A 26,146-nucleotide genomic window follows, 5' to 3' on the forward strand; every position below is an offset into this window, starting at 1 on the left:
AAATGGCACAGAACAATAACTTTTGTGTTTTTTTTTTTGTTTTTTTTTTTTAGGAAAAAGGAATGTAGGACTAGATTTTTTAAAACTTAAGTTGGTGTTTCGTTATTACAAAGTGCAGATTGCTGTGCTGCTGAGATCCGTCCAAAGAATGACTCCATACAGTTTTTTAAATTACCTCTATTGAACGCCTGCTTTGCTAGTGTTGCCATTACTTAACATTCAAGCCCCTGAAGGTCAGAGAGTGCCAGGAGTGTGTGCTTCAGAAAGTGTGCAGCGCTGTGCAGACTGATTGTCTATCTGAGCCACTTTCTCTGCAGTGTCTCACAGGGCAGCAGGAATGGCAGAGGGACCCCACAACCAGAAAGTCAAGAGATCGAAACTCTAGCCTTGGCTCTGCCACTAACTCTCTGAGATCATGGGCAAGTAATTTAACTATCCTCTCTTCCAATTTCTGAAGCTGTAAAGAAAGTAGGGTGTTGACAGTGTTCAGACAGTGCTGGGTGTCAAAAACACCTGGAGGGATTCTTGTAAAACACGCTGGCTGAGATCTCACCTCACTGGGAATTCTGATCAATGCATCAGGGTTTTGTTTTGTTTTGTTTAACCGCAGGGGATTTTGTTCCATATCCATGACTAAGATTCAATGGGCTAACTTTATCAATAATAGTAGTAGTAGTAAACATTTATGAAGTGCTCATTCTGTGCCAAGCACTGAAGCTAAGTATCTTACATAAATTATCATTTAATCCTATGACAACCCCGAGGTAGTTACTATTATTCCCCCCGTTTTCCAATGAGGAAACTAAGGCTCAGGAAGATTAAATGACTTGCCTTCTAGACTGACTTTAGAGTCTGATCTCTTAATCACTATACTGTATTCTCAACTAAAAAGCTCCATGACTTAAGTTAAATAAATATGGCTATGCCTTAGCAGAGTCAGCATGTTTTATTAACTGGGCACTATTTTATTAGCCAACTTTCAATTGAATTGTAAGAAATTCTAATTTAAACCCCAAAATGCAGCTGGGCAAGGGGCTCCACTGTAAAGACCTCAATGTACAGGGTTCATCTGGAAAAACACTGAAAGAACTTAGGGCCAATTTTTTTTTAAGGCTATCTCTCTGAAAATTACAATGGAAGTCTGTAGGAAAATATACACATTTTAATTTTACACAAAGCCTTTTAAGAAAATACTTCATGTAAAACACAATTAAGATGTATTCTACACAAAATACTGCATTTTAAGGTAGGAAATCTAAACCATAATTGTATTATCTGTACATGAAAGGATTCAAGCTGTGGTAGCCCAAAGGTATGCATATATATATCCACTTTAGAAAGTTTTCAACATTTTGTAGAAGTCTTTTTTTCCCTGCTCTCTGCTTTGCTTTTAAACCAGTTAGAATTAAAGTAAATTTTTAGTTTCCAAAAGCAGTTTTCTCTGCTTTGAATTCAAACTTTTAAATTTATATAAGGTTATTTTTTAAATCTGATCCTTTTCAAGTAGAAAAAGGGAAAACCTAAATTATACATTTATAAGTTGACAGTGCCTCTTTAACCTTAACCCTGAGCTCTCAACTCCTGAAGTTCCACAGTTCAAGCATCGTGTGGATAGGGGTGCTGCAAAAGTCAATGCTACTATTGACAATGTCAAGAAAATTCAATTCATTAACTTACTGAGCACCTACTGTAGGCAAGACAGAGCCAGGTGCCACCCCTGAGTAAGACACAGCCCCCACCCTCAAGACTATTCTTCGGTGAGAAAATCGGGGAGCTTAAATACACTCAGTAGTGTTCCTCCAAGGCTTATTTTCAGAGCTCTCAAGGAAAGATCCCTTGCTTAGAAAAAAAAAAAAGTCCCCTGAAAAACAATTATAATCCCTCAACTTGCAACAATGACAGGGATAAACTTAAAAAGCAGCATAAAATATTCTAAAGTTTTAGCTTTCCCTGCCCCACCCTTAAAAGGCTAATTGCTAAAACGATTTCAAGTTTATGGAAGTGTATAATGGAGGGGAGTGGCTAAGGAGACAGGAGCAGGACCGTTGGTTTTTAAATCCACATAGAAGGGACTCTAGCTCCTCTTCCAACCGCTACAAGGAGACTACGCACATCACTAGCTGCCTGTGCTGCATCGTCAGGAAACAGAGAGACCATCAGCCCCAGCAAGGAATGTCCAGTACTGTCCCCAGCCCTTCAAATTCTTCTCTTGGCCTGAGCCTCCTTTCAAGGAGTCACCATAAGAATCAAGGTCTCCTTTCTTTCTGATGAAAACTAAATTTCCTCCTTGGTCAAAGATGCCAAACTGTCAAAACAGGTTTTCCCTTTTAGTATTCTAGCCCAATTAATATAATCTCAACAGCTCTAAACTTCATGATTTTCTACTGAATTTTTCTAAGAGACTAAAAAAATTCAATGTAACAACACTGCACTAGAGGGCTTTGTAGGGAGGCTCTCAGAGGAAGAACTATACCCTTACTTGTAAAACACCCATGAGAACACATATTATTACCTTCATTTAACAAATTTAAAGATGGGGCTGTGGCTTGACAGTGGATCGATGAGAGAGGCAGGAAGAAAATTCACTGCTCATCAATGCTGAATTCCTATCTTCCTAAGTTAATATTCCTTTGGAAGGAAAAAATAATGTATGTATTTATGTTTTTGTATTGTGTTCTCCTTGGGGGAGGGGGTCATAAAACTTTAAAAACAGAGTAAAGTGGTAGTTCGGATTAGACATGATATTGAGAATATTAATATCTAACCAATTAGATTCAGCTCCCTGCAATCCTAATTAGCTTCCATAATTATAAATGAGTAGGAAAGGAAAAGGTCTATTTTTCAAAGGCAAAATATATTTGAGGGTTAAGTCATTAGGTTTCCAGGATCTAATTGGCATTCCCTGGAAATGATGTGCTCCTTCAACTATACATTCTTAAAATATGATATTAAAATAAATATCAAAGAATATTCCCAATGTGATCTTTACAAACAAGCACAACAATAGGGGTGGGGGTGGTATGTAAAAGAGAATAATTTGGGGTGAGTCATTTGAAATCCAGAGAGAGAGTGAGTGTGTGTGTGTGCTTCTCTCTACTTTCTACCCAGACTGGGTCTAAGGTGATAAGGGAAAGGTACAGAGAAACAGCCATTAGGACCAAACCAGCTTCTCCTGTCACAGACCTCTGGGCCTGGCTGTTCAGTCCCAAGAGCCCCTTTCTTGGGTATTTTAGTTGATAAAGAAATATACAGCTGCCAAAGTCCTTGACTAGTATGTCAGTATGCAGGGGCACTGTATCAGAAAAGGTTTCCCTGTTAAGAACCTGTCCATGACCACTAATTTCAAAATCAATGTTGGTTAATTCCTGAATGTTGCCAGGAATAAAGGAAGACAGTCTGCCCAGCAGGGGGCAGAGATGAACCACTAGAGACCCCTATAATCCTGGTCCATTAGGAAGTAACATACTAGACTGGGAGAACTGACTTCTGATCAAAACGAGATTTTAGGAGGTTTCCATTTCCCTGACTATACTTCCTAGCATTCTTTACTTCCGGCAGCAATTAACATACCAATGGAAAACAGGGCAGGAGCAACAGATAGGGCCACCTTTCCCAGTTCTGTAATTCCAGCGATTTGATTTGCAGTTCTTACTGCAGCAGTGACCTTGTGGAAGCAAGGCTGCTTCCAACGGCCTTGAACAATACTTCACTTAGTACCTTTCCAGCTTTCCTTTCTTCTGTCCCACCAAATCTGATGGGGGAGGTGGAACATAATCACCATTAGTACCGACTGGAGCCCTAAGTCAGTTCCCTTCTGTGCATTAAAGATGTGCTGCAGCCAGTCCTACCCACCCCGCACCATTCCAGGTAAGAATGGCTAGATTTGGTTCTTCACGGCACCTCACACACACCGTCCCTGATATTCCAGTGCAGCTTCCAATCCTGTCCACCACCGCCCGGCCCCATCCAATTTCCCTCTCCTATAAGTTTTGCTTTTTGTTATTTTTGAGATGAACCTGTAAACGTGAGATCTCAGAGAGCTGAGGTACTTCACATAAACACACTCAAGTATCAGTCTTTCATTTTTTGAAAACAAGAACACAGGAAAACAAGTCCCTTCCCCTCTCCCCTCAGAAACGGGTGCCTCTTCCCAGTAGGTTAACAGTGGCTACCTCTGCACCACATCGCTGATTTCCTGTACACACGACAATAAGTTATTAAGGACAGGGTTTGCCCCGGGCACACCAGCAGCGGCTGAGGACACCTGCAGCTCCTGTAGGCTGAGTTCCAGTTTGCTCACGGCCTCTCGGAAGGCAAACTTGTTGCGAGTTTGAAGGATGCAGTCCACGTAGCCTGAGCAGTAGTCGAGCAGCTGGTGTCCAGTGTCCACCAGCTGGCTGTTGGGCACCGGTTCCGAGATTGCACTGGACAGTAGGTCAGCACATTCCAGCAGGGCCTCTTTGCTGACTCTGTCTGCGGAGATTTTCTCCGCCGCCTGTCTGGTTTTCCTCAGGGCCACTTTAGTACCTGCCGCGCCGTTGGCCATTTTGGCTGGCGAGATGCAAGATGTGGGCAGAGGCACTTGAGGTGGAGGCACCACAGGCCTCCCAGCTTTCCCACTGGTGGGCACTGCCCCTGGAGCTGCCTTTTTCCCTCCTTCCTGTGTTTCTGATGCGGGCTGGCCGGCAGCAGGGGCCGTTGGCTCTTCCGTGGGGTCTGAGCACAGGGACGGATGCTGCAGTAGTCTCATCACTGGTGGTGGGGGTGGGGCACACTTTGGTTTTACCCGTCGGGGTCGGTCTTTGTCTCCAGAGGATGTGACCTGATGCTCAGATAGAAGCTTGAATTTGTTCCCCTGAGAGTCTGTGCCAATGAGCTGCACGTCGGCTGGAGTGTGCTTCAGAGTGGGGGAGATGAGGACGGGCACTTTGTGGTTGTGAGTGGTTGGGAGGACGGCCGCAGCCTTTCCTGGAGAAGACCAGCCTGTCTGCTCGCCATCCTCTGGGACTCCAGCCATACCAAGTCGTGCCCCACCATTCCTCTCCTTGCTCTTTGGGGCAGCTGCCACTCCAGCTGCCCCCACCCCTGGACAGTCTTTCTCTGTAATGGCTGGATCCCCAGAGGGGGTTCTGAGAGGAAGAGCTGTGGCTCCTCTGGGCAAAAGTTTGGCTTTTGGTCTCTCCCTGGTTGAAGCAGCACCTTCCTCTGATTTTTTGGGAAGTGGGTCACTGGCCCTATCCACATTCTCTTCTGGCTGAGAAGAGGTGGACACTGTCCTTTCCAGCTGGATTTTGGCCCTCTGGCAGTTCCTGGGAAGGGTCATTGCCATCCTATCCTGCTCTGGAAGCCCTGAGGACATGGAAGATGTAGAGTTTGACCTTGGAAAAGGCTTGGAAGTGTCATCACTGGCTGTGGGTTTACCCGCTCGTAAGCCCAGTGTCTTTTTGATTAAGCGTGGTGTAAAGAAGCCTGTGATGCCAGACCACCCACCCCCCGCAGTGCCACTGCCCCCACCCCCGCCACCGTCGTCATTACAGAGGTTCCTCTGTGCAAAGCTCCCCCCATAGCACTTGGGGGGCACCAGATTCGCCTCTTGCTGGGCAGGAGTGAAAGAGAACCCATCAGCATGCTGTAGAGAAGCAACAGATGAGAAGTTACCCGTGAGTTCATATTTCTTGTGGGGCTGATTCTCCATTTCTCGGAAGGAGCTGCTACGTTTGGGGGGTGTAGGAGCATTTCTTTTTTTCATGAAGGAGCTGAAGAAGCCTCCCTTCCTATCCCTGGTGAAGCACGTCTCTTTGGCATCTTCCAAGAGGCTGCTGGGTGACTTGTCTCTTTGTTTTCGAGGCAGTGCTGGGGACCCACTGGGGGCCTGTGCACTTCTAATGAACCCTGATGAGAAACAGCCAATCAGTAATGTGAAAAACAAGAAGGCACTCCGTTATACTTGAGTTACTAAGGCTGAGCTGTAAGAGTTTTGTCAGCATCAATTAAATGTCAGGTGGTAGCCAGACTAGAGGAAACTAATAAATACATTACCATTACACATTGATCAGTGTTCCAAATGTGACATGGGACTTAAATGGGAAGAAATACCCTGCTGGTGTTTGCCTCAGCCTTCATCTTTTCTCCAAAAACTACCCTACAACCTGGCCTCATATCAGGTTCACTGAAGAAGTGTTTGCCCAAGCTGCAAAGACAGTAAGTATCTGGGAACTGGAAGCTAAGGAAATGGAGTGGGAGGTAGAGCTGCATGTGGGTGGACAGATCAGGACTCCTAACACTGGTGATGCAGAGCTGAGGACCAGAGTGGTAGTTATGTAAAATGGATACCAGCCACACTTTCCTCAGGGAAGATAGGCAGGGAAGTGGAAACAGAAGCACCATAACCCACCAGTCTCTAAACAAGGCAGTCCTGACTCTGCCCAGGGACTCATACCTGGTGCTGAACTAGAAGCACAATTGTCTGTGGCATCCAGGGACCCTTCGATATTCTCTTTGTTCTCCACCTGTTTCTTCAGCGTCCGGGTCTTGGAAGGAAGTATAGGTAATCGGGGCAGGTAGGGAACGACAGATGAGGAGGCAGCGGCTCTCCCAAGCTCCTCAGCTACCTCTGTGAGAAGACAAGGGGACTGATAAAGAACAACTTCATGCCAGAGCAAAGGAGTTCTTTTCAGAAAAGGCATACAACTGTGAAAAAACTGGAGAAGAGAGTATTAAAATGTAGAAAAGGAATCAGAGTACATGCACCCTTTTTTTGCCTGGCCTCTTTTGCTCAACGACGTTACATTTGTGGATCCATCCACGTTGTTACATGTGGGTTTCCCCCGCTCCCATGTATTGTTCAAACGTGAGAATGAACACACCAAAACTCACCACTCTCCTGTTTGTTCCCAGTGTTTGGCTATTATGAATGCATTGCTAGGGACCATCCCGCTACATCTTCTGCTTCACGAATGCAGAAGCAGGACTGGTGGTCATGAGGTGCACATAAATTCAGCTTTTTCCCGGTGAATTATCTCCCCAAATGGCTGTACCACTCTACTCTCCCACTAGCTTTGTATAAAATTCTGGTTACTCTGCATACTCGCCAGTTTTATGTTATGAGGGTTTTTTTGTTTGATTTTACTTTTAGCCATTCTGAGGTAGATATGTAGAGCGATCTCATTGTTTTAGTTTGTACTTCTCTGATGAGGAATGATATTGAGAACAGCTTCATATGATTACTGGTCATTCAGCTATCCCTCCTTACTAAGTCCCTGTTCAGAAGTTGAACAAAGCAGACAGATGTCTGCAGATATCTTTATTTTTTGGTTGCACCTTGTACTAAAAAGGAGGGCAGATATATTCCATTTCATGCAAATGAAGCAAGTGAGGCTCCTGAAAAAAGGTGTACCCATTAGTAAGCCTTGCTGACTAAACCTGGCCATGGATTCTGTAGCTTTTACTGAGGCAAATGCATAATTTGCTATTCATTCCTAAACAAAAATGAAGCCAGTAGGATCAATTAAATTGTAAAATTTTGTAATTATTTTACAATATTTTTTGGTAATTATTTTTAAAAATTTACATCCCACAAGAGTGGGTATATGACATATAATCCAAGCCAATCCAATGAGCTTCTGTTCTTACACTGCGATACACAGCTGCTAGGAGACAGGCATGACCCTCAAGGATGCTGACAACTATGTCCAATGCCACTTGGAGGATTCTGAGGATGAGATCAACGCAGAAGCAAAAGTAAAGAGATGCTGGGGAGGAGTGACTTTGGGAAGGAGGGAGGGAGGAGAGGAAGACGTGAAGCTACTTGAGTCTGTGGCTTCAACTGACCCTGAGGTTATCACTATCCCTATTTTTCCATGGTTTGGTTACTCTTATTACTTAAGTAAGCTTGAGTTAGGTTTCCTTCATTTACAACGAATAAGTATATCCTTTAAAGGCAGGAACTGTGTCTTATCTCTGTGTCCTCAGACCTAGTCTAGTCCTTGCCACAGATTAAATGCTTAATAAGTTATGGGTTGAATAATGTTAAATTTCTTATTTAGCAATTGTGAATTTAAATTAGCTTTGAATATTGATAAAGGCCAATTTTCTAAAAGGATATATCATTTTCAAGAGAAGCAGAAATATTTAACTCAGGATTCAACAGAGGTTAAAAGTAGGCACAAAAGTACCAAAGAAATGGACCCTACTCTTCGGCCGATATTCATGACTTCTACCACTTTGATGCCACAGGATAAAAAACACACAGAGGAAAGAAGAGTCCTGTCACAGGCAGCTGCCCAATCCAGTCCAAAGGGCCAGCTATGCCCTCCCCAACCTGCAGGAATTCCATATATTGAAGGACTAGAATGTAAACACATATTATTAAACTTTGATGTTGTACTTTTCCCTTTCTTCTCACCTAGACATGATAAATCACTCAGGGAAGCAGACAAAAATGAACTTGCCTGATTTCTTCTTCTAATATTTTTAAACTTGAACTTAAGCAGTAAGTTCTCTGGTTCAATTATGAAGGAAAATTTTGAGAAATATGTATAAAATTCTGGAACTATATCAAAGTGTCTAATAGGCAAGTACGACTAAGAATGTTGTGTTTTTAGTTCTCTAGGAATAGTGTCTCTTTATAACAAGTTTATTGTTTGACTTTTGCAGACAATTTTAGAGGCATTTATACACAAAAGTAGGAAACTGCCTGTATGTGTCCCTACCCTTGTTTTTAGATAAGGGTTCTCACTGTTCACAGCATAACTTAAAATGCTAATTCTAAACTCCTCTCTATGTCAATATATTTAAGGAATATCATTTTAAATATTTAATTATATGGATATGATACTTAATAGCCCACGAGACATTTAAATTATTCTTAATTTTTCAATATTATAAACTCTGATGGAACTCCTTGTAGCTAAATCTTTGTTCACACCCTTAATTATTTCCTTAGGATCTATTTCCAGAAATAGAATTTCTGGATACTGCTTTTATGACTTGGTCCTGCCTTTGTAGGTATGGTTCAAGGAGTTGGAATATTTTTCATACCCATTTTTCCCTCTTCTCTTCCCTAAGTGTTAATGCTTAAAGAACTATTGGACTTATTCTCTTTATGAAAAGACTGAATTAACTTGCAATTAAAATATACGTCCAATATTAAAAATATAATAGAAACAGAAGACATTAAAAAAAGAAAAACAAGAATAATGAAGGCCAAGAATTAATTCGATATCCCCAAATGGAGTCCCAGGCTACAAGAGTCCATCATTTTTGAAATGTTATTACCACCACCCAGAACTAGCCCCCAGTGAACAACCATATTCTCACCTTCAGAAATGCTGGAGTCATGGAACATGGTTTCAAAAGCTTGATGTGTTTCAGCAAAAGAGGGCCTGTCAGCAGGGCTCCACCTCCAGCCTATGTAACAAAAGGAGGAACTATTTAAAGCTCCCTGTGGGAATGACATATCCAGTGGCACATCTCACAGTGAATCCCACACATCCAGACGAGGGCCTGTTAAAGCAGAGTTGCAGCATGTTCACGACAGTGAAGCTGCTGCCTCTCAGCTGGACTTAAGAGGATGATGAACCCACTTCCTAAGGCAAGTTCTTCTATGCAGCCTCCACTCCTATTCCCTCTACTATAGGAATGCGGAGGGATGGGGAGATAGTTTAGAAAATGGCAAGTTTTCTTCCACTGGAAAATTAAAAGTTAAACTTGCCCTCAAACTCACTCTAACCTTAGAAACCATGAGCTACAACATATTCAGAAATATAATAGGCTACCAGAAAGGAGGAGCCTGAAGTTCGTATTTGACAAAGAGAGGGCAGCAGGCAATGCCAATGCTCAATGAGAAAATAAGATTTATGCTCAAACACAACCACAACTTAATTCACTACCACCTTCCTACTCCCCATCTTCAAGGAGTCAGGTGCTCTGTTTATTCATCACAGAGGTTACTTTCATATATGCTCCCTAGCCTTTAGCAATCATTTTGATCTAGTTGAAAGCAGTCCTCCCCTACCTAAACTCCAAATCCAACTTCTTATTATCCTAGTTTTAAAATTTTTTAATTGATTTTTAGAGAGAGAAAGAAAGAGGGAGGGACGGAGGGACCATTAATCGGCTGCCTCCCGAACATACCACAACTGAGGATCGAACCCACAACATGGGCATGTGCCTTGACTGGGAATCGAACCTGCCATCTCTGGTATATGGGACGACGTTCCAACCGACTGAGCATACCAGCCAGGGCTCTTATTGTCCTATTAAATGTGCAAATCTTTCTGGGACTGACTCAACATTTCAGCCATGAACAATGATTCTTAGGATTCCAATTAGACTTGATGGTATAGCGTATGACGTGACAACTGGGTAATCAATGACCAACTCTTTATATGCCATGAGGTTGGATTCAAACAACATTAAGAGGAAAAATGTTCCTAACTTTGCTAATCAACCCGAATTGCTGACTCAGACCTTCAAAATTAAAATATGCAAAAATACTCACATGCTCTCATTAGTTCATAAACCTTAGGGGGACATCCTTCAGGCTGTTCCATGCGATATCCCTTTTCCAGTAGATCATAGACCTGAGACAGGTCAATACCTGGATACGGTGACATTCCATAGGTAGCAATTTCCCACAACAGTACCCCAAAAGCTGCATAAGGGATGGAAAAAAAGGGCTTAATGTTTCTTCTCTGATTACTTATTTTATACCACTGGTAATTACCTTTCAAATTCTGGATAATTTTCAGTTACCCAAAGTATACTCTTCTAATTCTTATAGCATGACTTGTCCTCCTAAGATACGTGTCAAACTACTCTTAGAACAATCTATGAGCTATTTAATGAGTTTCAGTTTTTATTTCAGCTAATATTAGAGAAGTAAATATCAAAATGAACTCATTTGAAAACAGATAAAATTCACACTAGAAAAAAGAATTTGCTTGATTTTGTCACAGGTTATTCTGAGTTTGAGATTTCTGGTAAAGAGTGACTTAGAATCCTACGAACTATTTCTACTGGCCCACAATTCAATTTTCTAGACTGGTTCAGTCCACTGAGCCTCTACTAAATCATACTGCTTTTCATGGCAATAGAAACAAGTTCTATTACCGGGATAAGCCTAGCTGAAACTTCAGCATGCTTTTCTTGAAAAGAGGATGCTACTCTGTGTGTCTCAGTGCTCTGGAAACAAGCACTAAAACCTAATGTGGAAAACAAGGAGCTTTACAGAGACAGGATCGTTAGAACTCCAGTGCAATATGAGATCTACACTGTGAGCTCTTTGAAGCAGGGACTTCTTTTTACTTTCCTCTTTACACTTCCTTCTATGCTAAGCACCTAGCACAATGCCTGATAATAGGTATTTAATAACTGCTTGCTGAAAGACTGAAGAAATGGGGGATCAGAGGGTATGGATCATATAAAAGAGAGGCTCTAGGGAATTAAAAGCATTTATAAAGAAAAGAAAATAACACACAGAAAAAAGCCCCTTCCAACCTTACCCCAGACGTCAGATTTAATTGAGAAGGTGTTGTAGGCAAGACTCTCTGGTGCTGTCCATTTAATAGGAAACTTGGCTCCAGCATGAGCAGTGTAGGTGTCTCCAGTCATCAATCTACTTAAGCCAAAGTCAGCCACTTTTACCACATGGTTTTCTCCCACTAGGCAGTTCCGAGCTGCAAGATCTCTGTGGGAAAGAGAACCCTAATGTGATTCTATTCAGGTGGAGAGGGAAGTGACCATGAAGGCTGTTCTTTGTGCCTCAAGCAGAGTTGGTAAGTACTGATAGATATGGTAGGTTTTTATCACTAACATGGTAGAAAGCCACTAATTATGTATTAATTGTAGAGTACTCATCAAGAGGCAGTTACATGATGGCCGAATAAAGCAGGCTTCAGAAAATGGGTTCCTATTCATAAGTATAGTTGACCCTTAAACAATGCGAGGGTGTAGGGTACCAACCCCACCCTACCCCCGTGTAGCCAAAAATCCACATACAACTTTTGACTCCCCAAAAACTTAGCTACTAATAATAGCTAACTACTATTAGCTATATATGTATTATAGACTCTATTCTTTCAATAAAGCTAGAGAAAAGAAAATCATAAGGAAGGAAAAAATGCATTTACAATACTATATGTAGTTACTGAAAAAAATCTGTGTATAAGTGGACCCTCACAGCTCAAACACATGTTGTTCAAAGGTCAACTGCACATTGGGATAGGTTTCAGAGGTGAGCAACAGATACTTTTCTACAGGGGGTTGAGTTCTTTACTAAGACAGAAAGCTACTTTTTAAGCCACTAGCTGGGCAAAATAAAGACCTTTGTTTTGAGAACAACAAAGGCCCCTCATTAATACTTTAATCAGGGTACATAGGTTTATAAGTTGGAAATGACATCATAATGGGCCCTGTGAAAGGGAAAATTACTTTCCTGAATCATCTGAGAACTTCTGGAAAGGTTCTCACACTCTTCCCCTTATCTGCATGACAAGGATGGTAGCTTCATGGTTAATCAGACAATATTCAGGTTTTACACACCTATGGATGAAATTCTTCTTCTCTAAATACTCCATTGCAGAAGATATCTGAGTGGCCATGTAAAGCAGTACAACCGCAGTCACCTCTTCTCGGTTGCATTCTCGGAGATAATCAAGCAGGTTCCCATATGGCATGTATTCAGTCACAATGTAAAATGGTGGCTCCAAAGTACACACACCTGGTAGTTCAAGATTAAAGCCTGTTTTATTAGTATATATTCAAACATTCCAAACCATTTTGGTAAAAATAATCAACAATTTTAAAAATCTAGTTCAGCAGTAATCTTTTCCCTTCCTGCCATCACATTCTCTGACAATAACATAGCCAAGTTAAGTAGATGGTTGATAAGGGAATCTCTACTTCCATTACATGATTCTGGAAATTCATATGCACTTGAGTATTTGCTGTGTGGGCAAAAGCAGAGTTACTTGTATTAATTCCATAAGGGATCAGAAGACCAAAATTTCTAGAGTTCTGTATATGCCCATGATTCCCATTCTCAACTGTGCGCTAATGATGCTTACCTAAAAGTAACTGCAATTGTGCATATGTTGAAGACTATGTGAGCCCAGCCAGTAACAATGCTTTTATAAACAGATTTTGTTTCCACAGTCAAATACATGACAGATTCCTTGCAAAGAACCAACAAGAAATTATTTCCTTTGGGATAGTTTGGCTCAAAACACACAAAGAACGTGGCCCTATTTTGAAAAGGGCAAAGGGTTCAGAAACAGGCTTCTTTGTGACCTGAACAGGGGAGAAGCCAATCTACCAGGGCATAGCATTTGCTGCTGGTTAAGGTAAATTGATGGGTGTGGTCACAATTTTTAATCTGCTTCTTTTCAATGGTCCTTTATTTAGTGTCTCTTTATTTTGAGGTTTTATTTTGTGACAGTATTTGATCTGGAATCATTTTGAATGATTCTGAACTTTTAATCTGGGGCAATTACCACAAATTGGGCAGTTTTACATATTGCAGTCAATCCAGGCCACTGTTTCTTGGGCAACTTTTAAACACAGAGCATGCTCACTAAAATAACAACTATTTATTGAAATAGATTCACACATGGAGTTTCCACCATGGTGATTCAAGGGAGGATTTGGAGGTAACAGGGTGCTGAGGGACAAGCATCTTTGAGGAAACTATGGTTCAGGTTAAGTTTCCTCACCTAACAGCTGTACCAGATTTGGATGCTTGATTTCCTTCATCACTGCCGCTTCTTTCAGGAACTCCTCCACCTCCATGGTGTCTTCCTGGAAAGGGGAAACAATGAAAAGAAAAAGAGAAGAGGGACAAACCCCCATCTTAATCATCTGTGTCAACTCACAATCCTAAAACTTCAGCTGTTTTTTGTTTTTGTTTTTTTGTTAATCCTCACTGAGGATATTTTTTCCATTGACTTTTAGAGAGAGTGGAAGGGAAGAAGGTGGAGAGAGAGAGAAGCATCAATGTGAGAGAGACAGATCAATTGGTTGCTTCCTGCATGTGCCCCAATCAGGGCCATGGATTGAACCCACAACCCAGGTACATGCCCTTGACTGGAAATCGAACTGGAGACCCTTTGGTGCTCAGGTCAACACTCTAACCACTCAGCAACACTGGCCAGGGCGAAAACTTCAGCTTTAAAAGGCAGCATCTTTTGAATGTTTTAACATATACATCAATAAATTTTATCATAACCTAATATGCTCTACAGAAGTCCAATAAAAAAAGAAAAATGTCTTTAAATTATCCAATATTTGAAATGAGTAAAAATTAGCAAGGTGAGAACAATTCAGCAATCACATCCTATCACAGCTGAAACACACACGGGAGACCTGGATAACTCAGTTCTCTGATAGTTTACATCCCGAGACATCTCAGCTTTGAAACAGGAGACAAAACAGTTAGCTGTTTATGTTTGTCTGTCTTCCTGACAAATTCCTTAAGGAGCAACACATGTCTGCAAGGCCTTAAAATACTTTTTCATACTCAGAATATGCTTAATAAATTCTTGCTAAAAAGAACTGACCATGACTCATAGCTGAAGAGCAGCCCTTATGAGTGATGTGGCAGAGCCACTGAGGCATAGAGGAGAATCTTCAGAGAATGAGATGAGTGAAAACCGTGCAATCTAATACCAGGATGCTTAGAGAGCTGGCAGCAGGAAAAAGACTTCTGTGAATATTAAGACCAAGTAGTAGTATATTCCCTTGGAGATGGGGGAGCAAAAAGCAGGGATAGAGGGAAAGAGGGGAAGAGAGTGAGGAGAGGGGAAAAAAGGGGAGAGAGGAAGAAAAGGGAGAAGGGGAGAGGGAGGGGCGAGAGAAGGGAGGTGAAGAGAGAAAGCCAGAGAGAGTTCCCATGATTCTCGAACAATGCATGAAGAATTCTGTCCAGGAGGGGTCTGCTGAGGAAGCAAAGCAAGTTGTTTCATTTTATATATTGTAATCTGCTTCTAACCTCCCATCAAGATCTGTATCAACAGCCTCCAGAGACAAACCTCCCTCACATGTGGGTTGCCCTGCACTGCAGTGAATAATCTGCCCCTACGTTGTCAGCAATAGCATTAGGGCTGATCATCACCATTTGCTGATGTGCTTGGCACCAGTGGGTGGAACGAGTTCCAAAGTTAAAGAAGGGGCATGATGGTATTTCCAAGTGATTCAGCACAAAAGAAAAAGATGCCTGAACACTGTAATTCTCAGCAACCCACCTTCAATGTTTTCACAGCAACAGTCAGGCTGTATTTCTTCCAAACGCCAACGTAAACCTCTCCGTACTGACCACCCCCAAGCTTGTGCTTCATGGTAATATCTGTTCGTTCCATTTCCCATTTGTCATGGATGGGGGACACACCGTAAACCGTAGGCTTGTTACACTTGGGTGCGGGGTAGTGCAGTGTTGTCACCAGCCCATCAGCCACTGTGGAGTGATGATGGACCAGCTCTGCCAAGGTGCTGAAGCGGCTCTCAGCGGTCACATACACCTGCGAGAAGGCAGGAGAAAAGCTAAGCCAACCTGAAAAGAGGTCAGGGTTTTTAATCCTCACCCAAGGATACGTTTACTGATTTTGTAGAGAGAGAGAAACATCCATCGGTTGCCTCCCATACTTGCCCCAACCAGGGATGGAATGTGCAACCTGGGTATGTACCCTGACCAGGAAGCAAACCCGCAACCTTCTGGTGTACGGGACAACACTCCAACCAACTGAGCCACCTGGCCAGGGCCAGAAGTTTTTTTAAAGCCTATTATTTCATTGGTCTGAAGATATCAGAGGCAGAAAGTTGTATTATTGAGGTAAATCAAAGAATTAAATGATGATGGCAAGGGAAAACACAGAACTTCAGTTTAATCTTACTTAACCCACTCTTCCTATGCTTACTAAATTAGCTCTAGTCTTGGGGAAAACACTTCAAAAATATCCTTCTAGATCATCAAGGTCATTGGTCTCCAATACTTTTTAAGCATGAAGACTGTGGAACCCAAATATATTAGACAAATAAAGGAAGAGATTCCCTGATTAAAGTAGTCAAGAGGGAACTCAGCCTCCTCTGTTTATCAAATACCCCCTCAGTTGTACAGAACATAATTTGAAAACCACTGATTTCAATTTTTCTGGTATAGTGAGGGTATTCAAATATGTTACAATTTTTATTTAATTAGGATGTGCTTTTGAGTGTCTAGCCATTTAAAAAAGAGCCACAATTTTACTTCAGAAAGTCTGTTAACAAAACAGTAATCTGTGATAGGCAATAAATGTAAAGTAAGATAATAGTCTTTGAGTTCTATCTCCCAAGGGAGCTTATTTTTAAAAGCAGAACTTATATTGTATACAAAAAAGTATACAATAAATGGAAAATTACTGATTTTTATAAAATGAACTCACCCATGTTAACATCTCCCAAACCGAGAATTAGAACATCACCAGCACCCCAGAAGCTTCCCTCATGCCCTCCTAGCTACTGATCCCTGCAAAGTGACCACTCTGCTGACTTCTAACACCTTAGATTAGCTTTGCCTGCTTCTGAACTGTATACAAATGGAATCATACAATATGTACTGTTTTGTGTATGCTTTCACACAATTTTTTTTTCAAGTTTAATTTTTAATTTATTAGAACCCAGTAAGTGATGATTTTAAAAGCAGAGTTTTCAGCCCTGGTCGGTTTGACTCATTGGTTGGAATGTTGGCTCATGGACTAGGAGGTTGAGGGTTCGATTCCCAGTCAAGGGCATGTACTTGCAGGTTCAATACCGGCCCCAGTCGGGGCGTGTGCAGGAGGCAATCTACCAACGTGTCTCTCTCACATTGACGCTTCTCTCTCTCTCCCCCACCCCACCTCCTCCCTACCTTCCACTCTCTCTAAAAATCAATGGAGAAATATCCTCAGGTGAAGATTAAAAAGTAAAATAATGAATTAAATAAAAACAAAATAATAAAATAAAAGCAGTTTTCATCAAATTAGCACTTAATTCAGGCAAAAATACATTTACAAAACCTAAATCTTAAGGCAGAAGTAAAACATTATAAGACCAGCATGCCTAATACAGACTGTAGAATGTCAGAATCTTAAGAGACTCATAGTATTTTATAGCATTAAAATGTTAAATAGAGATATTATCTATTCGTCCAAGATTTCTCAGTTTACAAATTATCTAGACTGCTCAACTTTATTGTGATAATTCACATACCATAAAATTCACCAATTTCAAGTGTACAATTCAGTGGTTTTAGTATATTCACAAGGCTGTCCAACCACCACCACTACCTAACTCTAGAATATTTTCATCACCCCACAAAGAAACCTACACCCACTAGCAGTCATTCCCACTGCACCCATCCCCATCCCCTAGCAACCACTGATCCCTTTCACTCAGGTTCATGTGTGTGAGATTCCTCTATAGCAGGGATCAGCAAACTTTTTGGTCAAGGGCCAGACAGTACATATTTTAGCCTTGTGGCCATAGCATCTCTGTCACAACTACTCAAATTTGCTGTAATACTGAGAAAGCAGCCATGGACAACACATAAACAAATGGGTGTGGTTATACTGCAATAAAATTTACAAAAGTAGGCAACTTCAAGCCATAGTTTTCACAATCTGTGTAATCAGTACTATGTTCATCTTTGTTGTTGTATGAGATTGCATTTTATGCATATAGTACAATTTATTAATTCATTCTACTGGTTTCTAGTTTGGGGCTATTACAACTAATACTGCTCTGAACATTCTTGTACATGCCTGCTGTACATATACGCACTCATTTCTGTTGGGTATGTAACCAGAAGTAGAGCTGCTAGGTCTCCTGCACATTATTACTTACCTGATTCTATTTGGTTTCATCAAGAGACAATATAAGGAAGTACAAAAGAAAAAGAGAATTCAAATTTTCTTATTTCCTACTCTGTACCAGCCATTACATTTTACAGAAATTATTTCATTTAATCCTGACAAGAATCCAATAAAGTGGGATGGGAAATTGAGGCTTATGTAAGGTCACAAAGTTATAAATAAAGGTGGAGCTACACAGCAAGCAAGGTCTGCTTGCTCCAAAGCCTGTGCTTTTCCCCTACAGCGCATATCACACAGAGGAAAGGAATGGAAGAAATTATTCCATCTGCATTTACTATTCAATAGAACAGCTAACCTATCCAACAATTTCCTTCATTTTTCTTCCCATCTAGCTCATCATTAAACTATTAATATAAGACTGTTTTAAATTTTCATTACCATGTTCTCTTGAAAAAGAGTAAGCTCTAAGATGCCAAACAGCCCATTGGTGATTATTTTCTTTCATGTCAGACATGAAAACTATATTCTCCAATCATTCTGAATACAGTTTCTAAAGAGCAGCCTGTCCATACCTAGAGGTGGTTGCCAGTCTTACCTTGCTATCTGTGGTGGTATTGATCCTGTAGTGATACACACGCCCTTCGTACCTGAGCGAGATGGACAGCTGCCCGGGGCTGCTCTCACTTTCTCGCACCAGGAAGCTGCCATTGATTAAACTGCTGAGTAGGTACTCTGCTGCACTGCGTGACACAGGTCCGTGGTACCAGGAATGTTTTTCCAGACTGTTTACTGGGGTGATGTAGTTGCTTGGCACCCAACCTTGGCCATTCTTAGAGCGAACTTCACTCCACTCACCATTCTGGTTGTAACCAAGGACTCGTAGCTTTTCACCTAGCCATGAGGTCATAAAATGAAAGAGAAGATTTTATCTCAAAAGCACTTTATTGTCAAACTTGAAACTCACTGAAAAATGAATCAGGAACTTTTATGCCAACAATTTTTTTTTATATATATCTTTACTGATTTCAGAGAGAGGAAAGGAGAGGGAGAGAGATAGAAACATCAATGATGAGATAGTCATCATTGATTGGCCACCTCCCGCACACCCCCAACTGGGGATATAGCCCGCAACCCCGGCATGTGCCCTGACAGGGAATCGAACCTCAATCCCCTGGATCCCAGGTTGATGCTCAACCACTGAGCCATGGCTGGCCAGGCAACAAATTTTTTTTTATATGATAAACACAAACTTGGCTGTTCATCATATCCTCACTGAACTCTTTAGCTTGTAGCTTACACAAATCAGCATAATTAGAAGCGGCATTCTGGCATTTACTACAGGTTTTTAAAGGTTTTTATACCAACTAAAATGTCTTTAGAAAACTCCATGTATACAATGATAAAAAGGTTACTCAAATAGCTGGAAAATAACAGTCTCAGCCTTCAAAAAAAATAAAATTCATTTCCCCCCAAAACAGTTTGTCAAGGAATGTATCTGATATATGGTTCAATATTAACAAGCATTCAAGAACTAGGGATAAGCCATGGGAAACATAACGTTACTTCTAAATTTCACTTGGCATCAAGGCAACAAAACCATCAATGTAAAAAAACAAAAGCATAGACCACAGGGCTTTCAGCAATGTTTTCAGAAAGAAAATTGTTTGGGGGATGGGAAGTGAGCAGTGAGGACTCCCAAAGCACAATCTTTTCCAGGACTCAAGTTTTAAATAGTTTCCCAGTTTCCCTCCCATTCCTCACAAAGAATGAGTCACTCCTATCCAATCCTCTAAAATTAGTGTGTGGGAAAGGAAGCCAAGTCTGATGTTGGAACCCAAGACCCAAGTTACTCAGAGTATCTTTGCTAACTTCAATGTCCTTGATTGCGCCATTAAAGTTGCAAACATCGACTTTAGATTCTATCAACATACACCTTGCCCCTATACTTACAGCACAGACAAGATAGGGAAGATAAAAGAGATATCAGTAGTAATAACTGATCATCTAAATAATCCTTATAAGGCCGTAGGCCCCTAACTCTGAGAGAATCAAACCTTCCTACAGAGTTCACACCCACTTCTCAGTGTCAGAAAGCAGAAAAAGGCCAAATCAATCAAAAGCACAAGGTGCACCCAGCCAGTGTGGCTCAGTGGATTAAGTGTCATCCCATGCACCAAGAGGCTGCTGGTTCAATTCCCAGTAAGGGCACATGCCCGGGTTTTGGGCTCGATCTCCAGTATGTGTGTGCAGGAGGTGGCCAATCTATTGTTTCTCTCTCATGGATATTTCTATCTCTCCCCGCCTCCCCCTTCTTCTCTCTCCAATTAAAAAAAAAAAAGCAAAAAAAAAGCACATGGTGGGGTGGTCCAATACCAGGCAAAGGCTGTCAGGAAAAACTCAGAATCATTATTCTGGCCATTATCTAATTTATTTCAGTAGCCTACAGAAATGTCTATTAACAGATAACTTTCTATTAGCCCTATCTCACCAAGACATCTGGATATGAGACATTCAGTGAGGAAAAAACACAAGAGTATGGACTCACATGCATTTTATATATATGAAATATACATATGTACAAATAGATAAGAGTGTGGTGGTGGAAATGCACAGGAAAAAGTCTTAGTACTGCTAGAAAAACGAAATAAAACCTACTCTATAGCTTTTTTCTTTTACTCCACAAAAACTGGAAGAAGTAAACACTGTATTTTACTAAGCATATTATTACTACTTCCTTGTAAAGAACTGGTAATGACAGGTAATCCAATTAGGATACAATGAAACACCCTAGACTTTTGTCTGTCTGTTTTCCTCTCTTTTTGGTAGTTAGGAGAAGAATTTTCTACTCTACAAAGAAACTGACAGGGGTACAGGCTGGTAGGGATACAAAACATTGGTCCTATTGACAGAGGAATCCTGGGAGAACTTTGTTTCTTAATTCAAGCAAATTACCTTCTTAAAAAAAAAAAAGTAAAATAAGTATTTTATTTTGTAAATATATTTTCTTGTCTTTAAAAAAATTTAAAAGCTTTAGCATGACATTATTTTATATTAATAAGAACCTGATATGAAAATCTGGCATTTCATGGGTTTTATGAGAAATCCCTGCTGGCCATAAGGTAAAGGGAATCCTACAACAGACTTTATCAACGTTTCCTTGGTGACTGAGCTATCTCGGAAAATACTGACCTGCAAATTATATCTAGGAAAGAATGTTCTGAGTCATAGTTTCACAAAAACTTCTCCACTGAATTATCAGTAAAGGTATAAGGGTTTGTTGTAGCTCAAAAAGACTACCGAAAAGTATAAAATTTCTATGAAGTCCTTTGCTTTATCCTAAAACTTTGTGTAAAAATTTCCTCCCAATGCATAAACACACACCTTACACACATCCCAACCCCAAAACTACCCAAAATCTCTAAGTAAACTGACACGAGGAGATAAGGCACTTCACTTTTCCTGTGCCTCTGAAGCCTCCTGGCACACATGCCATCGCACCCACGCTGGGACATAGTTATACGCCCGTTTGAGAAACTCAGGTCTAAGCATTTCTGGTTTTGATGCATCTGGCCGAATTTTAAAAACTGATGTATGTAAAAATTTTATTTAAGGGTAACATTCCTTGAATGGAGGCCTGTCTTAATTTGGCATGTCCACTCCCATTTAATATCTCATTCTGAACCTTACAAAATAAAAGGCATGTTTGACAAGTAATCACATCGTGACAATTTTGTTGAGTTAAAAACTATCCTGAAATATAGTTTTTCCCAGTAGGAGGCTTTTATAAGTTCAAAACCAAGCTTAGGCAAATTGGCAATCCAATTCATGTACACAGTGACAATGCCCCATACTTCTATTCCTTTCTCATAAAAGTTTCACATTTCCTGTCCTTGTTCAAAAAACCAATAATGGATGATTTTATTTGGTCATGTTCTTAGTGTTCCCTTTTGTAAGAATTTACTACTGAGATAAACTATTAATCTGAGAGTATTACTACAATAGAAACCCTTCATACCACACTAATTCATATAAACACAAATGAGAGATAAACTATCTAGGCCAGTGCCACTCAAAGCATGTCCACAATAAGAGGCTTGTGCTAGACTGTGAATCACTAAGAATACTTTCTTAACGCCAAAAGTTTTGCTCCAAAAAAAGAAAATGTCAGCTGAACTAAATAATAAATAGTGTACTTAATGATGTAGGTGGTTTGCATTTTGGGTGCAAGCTCTTAATCTCATTACAAACTGGTAGCAAACAGTTCTCAGGTAAGCAGGAAGTCAGGGACAACATGATTCAATCAAGGAGAAGAGATGTATAGTGAACCTTACCTTTGTTGCAGATGAATGCTGACATATTACATATAATACAAATTCTGAGAATGAGGAGTTTATGTATATATTGTGTGGTGTTTTTTCTAAAAGTACTTTATCTCATTTCATCCTTAATAAGCCTATAAAGTAGACAAACTGGCATTATCCCATATACAGGTTAAAAAAGACAATTATGCCCTGGCTGTTGTGGCTCAGTGGTTAGTGTCACCGTGTGCATTGAAGGTTCACAGTTTTAATTCTCAGTCAGGCCACATACCCCGGTTGCGGGTTTAATCTTGTGTCAGGGCAACTGATCGATGTTTCTCTCTCTCCCTCTCCTTTCCCCTCTCCCTGGAATCAATGAAAAAACATATTCTTGGATGAGTTTTTTTGTTTTTTTTAAAAAAAGACAATTATAAACCAAAAGTATCTGGGCCCAGATCACCTAGCTAATTTTAGAGGCAGAATCTAGAACAGATCCCTTTATTTCCTAACCACTAATGAAAACTGAAAAGTGAAAGGATATTACCCAGAAGCTCACCTTTAGTGATGCTGAGTGTGTTATCACCACTTGCTACAAAATCATAAAGTGCTACAAAGAGATTAGGATCACTCTCAGTGGCTCCCAGCAAGTTCTCCTTGGAGCTCCACCTGATGGCCTCGTTCAGTGCCTGGGGTTCAACATCACAACCATAGGGGCGGTGCAAGGCTTCTGAAAGACATAAGAAGAGAAAGGAACTCACAGTAAGTTCAACAGTTGGAAATTCATTTGAATTTAGTATATACGCAGTATTTTAGCTGCTGGCATAGACGGGCAGCTCCTGGGAGGAACATAACTATATAGTTATGGAATAATAAAGAAAGAACAATTGGCCCTGTCTCCTAAACATAAGAGATGTCTACTTGTTGAAAATATAACAAGATAGAGAAGACACAAAATTAAAAGAACACATTTAACTGTGATTTATATGCAGTCACCAAAATCAGAAATTAACAGGAAAAGCACCGTTTTCTCAAAATGAAAAAAAGATATCAAGAAGAATTAGCAATTAGATATTAGATATTAGATATTCTGTTATGGTGGAGCGGTGGTTTTAAGAAGGAACAGTTACGTTTTATAAGTACTCCCAAACTACTCTCCTTTCCTTATTCTGCACATATAAAACAAACTGTGGAAAAGATAAAAGATTTTAAGAAATATGTATGTATTATATAAATCCAGACCATCCATTTACATGTAAAAATAGTACCTCTAGAAAAAAAATCCTAAAATTAACTGTTAAACAACAGAAAAAATGTTTTGGTTTAATACAAAATATTCTTGCTACTCCAAAATACCTTGGTGTTACCATGCCAACACTGTCTATAATAGCTTGCAATTGTTGTTTTAATAAATAAATAAATAAAAAATTCTGCTCCATTTTCTTTTCCTTAGCGGTACGTTTTTGTAAAATATCAATAACTTAATTGAAGGCTCTAGAAAATATCACCAACACTGGACATTTATTGAGTTTCTATCATGAGTAATGGTGGAAGCCTCGTAAGACCTGGTTTCTTCCTCAAGGCTTTATGGTTGCTAAGTTTAGTCATACTACACAAACAGGTGATCCCTTTACCATCTTCTTACAACCCAGTTCAATTGTACAAAAAATACTGTTCTTCCAGTAGCATTTTTCTTAATAACTGGAATTATTTTAGCAGCTATATGCCACTAACTTTTCTATGATGCTTCCCCCTCCCTCTCTCCTCCACTCACTTTTAATTTAAAAGTAGTTTTTCATATTTGAAGCAGAATAAGCCTTTAACCTGAGTTTTGCTTTCTTTTCAAATCCATTCCCTCCTCTGTATCTCTACGGCCAATGCCTTAGGTCAGATCCCCATCATCTCTCACCTGGACTACTGCCTCCAGTCTTGTCTCCCTCAAATCCATCCTCCACACAGCTGGCAAAGCGATCTATTCAAAACAAAAGTTGACCATGTCACTCTTCTTAAGATTCTTCAACAGTTCACCATCAAGCTAAACCCTCTTTACTATGGCTTCAAGGGCTTTAAGACCAGTGGGCTTTTGCCTCCACCTACTTCTCCAGCTTCACCTCTCCCCACTCCACGTGTCCAATTTTAAATGTTAATATACACCATGTTGTTTCTGATCTTTTTGCCTTTGTTTACATTGTCCTGTCTACCTGGAATGTGGTCTCATTTCACCCTTTCTTTCCACTGGCTGGCTTCTCATTTCATAACACTCAGCTCCAATACAACCTCCCCTAGGAAGCCTCACATGCTGCTCCTCCCAGTGCTTTCAAAAAACATTACATTTGCTGCATTAATACCCTCTATCTTTATCTTTATTATAGCCTCAATTCACGTTTGTCTCTCAAACTTCAAAATGTGCTCTTTGGCATAAGAATGGCATTTTTCTTTCATTAATATATGTTCAATAACTGTTGACTAAATGAATGACCAAATTACACAAAAATGTAAGTGACTGGAAACAATGGCATGTATTATAATCTTAAAATAGCATTACCAATTTTTTTAAAAATGGCTTCGTAACTGTCTATACATGAAATAGAAATTCCTGTTGTAGGTTGAATCTGTAATTCTAACAGTTTTAGAGTTTATTTCACTTCATCACATTTCTTCTCCTCTTAAAAGAAATATATTTTTAAAATTCCACAACTAATTAAATTTTGTTTTACATTAAGATTATGACAAACCTAAAAGTATACCCACATGTCCTGACAAGTTAACATGAAACAGATGTGTTGTTCCTTGTTTAAAGGCAGAGTCACAGTGAATGCAAACAGCTGTATTATATACTAAAATAACCAATTAGAATTATAAAACAAACAGAACACTGTATTACATGAAACATCCTTTAAACTGGCCACATGTACTGTTTTTCTTTATTCTAATGAAGAATTATCTATTCTAGCAGAATTTCCATTGGACTACGAAATGGCAACCCTTTATTAACACAAAAAGAAGTACAGAGATTATTCAAAATATTTTTTAGATTGTATACTAAACATAGCATGATCCACACTGATGTTTCTTGCCAGTCATGGTGGTAACACATTACCATGTATTGTGATTATTACTCTGTTTAATGATTATCAAACCAAGTGCATTTCCTTCTTTTTAAGTAGAAGTACCCTTGTTTGAAATTTTAAGAGAAACAAAAATCAAGGGTAACTTAACTTTTGTATTATCAATGACCAAGTTAGAAACAGGAAATCAAATAGACACTAAAACCAACTCTTAAACCAACTCAAAAACAGCAAATGCCATACATTTATACCTTATTTTGTGAAACCCAGTATATTACAATGTAAAGTTTACAAAACTAATAATTTTAGGAACATCTATGTGAGTGAACACCTACTATACACTAGCCTCACACTAAACTTTAGAATATAAAGAGTACAGACAGCTATTTGGACTTATTATTAAAAAAACTACTCTCCGTTCCTTCCCCCAAATCTGCTTCTCCCACAGAATTCCCCATCTCAATTAATGGCAATTTCATTTTTTTAGTTGCTCAGGCCAAAAACCTTGAAAGTTTGAGTACAAACTTCTAACTATACGATGAGTAAGTTCTGGGGATCTAATGTATAGCATAGTGATTATAGTTAATAATATTGTCCTATATAGTTGAAAGTTACTAAGAGAACAGATCTTAAATGTTCTCACCACAAAAAAAGAAATGGTAATTATGTGACATGATGTGTGCATGAGGCTATGGTGGTAATCATTTTACAATATATAAGTGTATCAAATCAACACACTGTAAACCTTAAACTTACATAATCTTGTATGTCAACTCTATCAATAAAGCTGGGGGTAGGGGAATAAAAACCCTCGGAACCATTCATGATTCCTTTTTTGCTCTCATATATCATATCCAATCCATCATGAAATTCTATAAGCACTGCCTTCAAAATTATTTTCAGAATCTATTCATTTCTCACCCCCTCCACTATTATCACCCTGTCACCACCACCATCATCCCTC

At 39.9% G+C, this 26,146-nt stretch overlaps 1 protein-coding gene across 7 annotated transcripts in view; it reads right to left on the minus strand.

The window, feature by feature from the left end:
- Window positions 1-20: 20 nt before the first annotated feature.
- ABL2 (ABL proto-oncogene 2, non-receptor tyrosine kinase) overlaps window positions 21-26,146 on the minus strand; it is a 75,804-nt gene continuing 49,678 nt past the window's right edge. For 2 of the 7 annotated variants that reach the window (XM_087827617.1, XM_016205031.2), the window contains exons 2-13: window positions 24,024-24,086; window positions 22,674-22,844; window positions 18,415-18,710; window positions 15,240-15,512; window positions 13,713-13,797; window positions 12,544-12,721; window positions 11,505-11,689; window positions 10,502-10,654; window positions 9,319-9,408; window positions 6,440-6,613; window positions 5,659-5,892; window positions 21-5,349 (exon numbers count right to left, since the gene is read on the minus strand). In XM_087827617.1, coding sequence (XP_087683743.1) covers window positions 4,169-5,349; window positions 5,659-5,892; window positions 6,440-6,613; window positions 9,319-9,408; window positions 10,502-10,654; window positions 11,505-11,689; window positions 12,544-12,721; window positions 13,713-13,797; window positions 15,240-15,512; window positions 18,415-18,710; window positions 22,674-22,844; window positions 24,024-24,086 — 3,083 coding nt within the window. In that variant the 3' untranslated portion in view covers window positions 21-4,168. Of the gene's footprint in view, window positions 5,893-6,439; window positions 6,614-9,318; window positions 9,409-10,501; window positions 10,655-11,504; window positions 11,690-12,543; window positions 12,722-13,712; window positions 13,798-15,239; window positions 15,513-18,414; window positions 18,711-22,673; window positions 22,845-24,023; window positions 24,087-26,146 lie in introns of all 7 variants that reach the window. The other 5 variants (XM_087827618.1, XM_016205032.2, XM_087827614.1 and 2 more) reach the window with 3 other exon arrangements.

Source organism: Miniopterus natalensis, chromosome 19 (assembly GCF_054644295.1).
Source record: "Miniopterus natalensis isolate mMinNat1 chromosome 19, mMinNat1.hap1, whole genome shotgun sequence".
Taxonomy (NCBI): Eukaryota; Metazoa; Chordata; class Mammalia; order Chiroptera; family Miniopteridae; genus Miniopterus; species Miniopterus natalensis.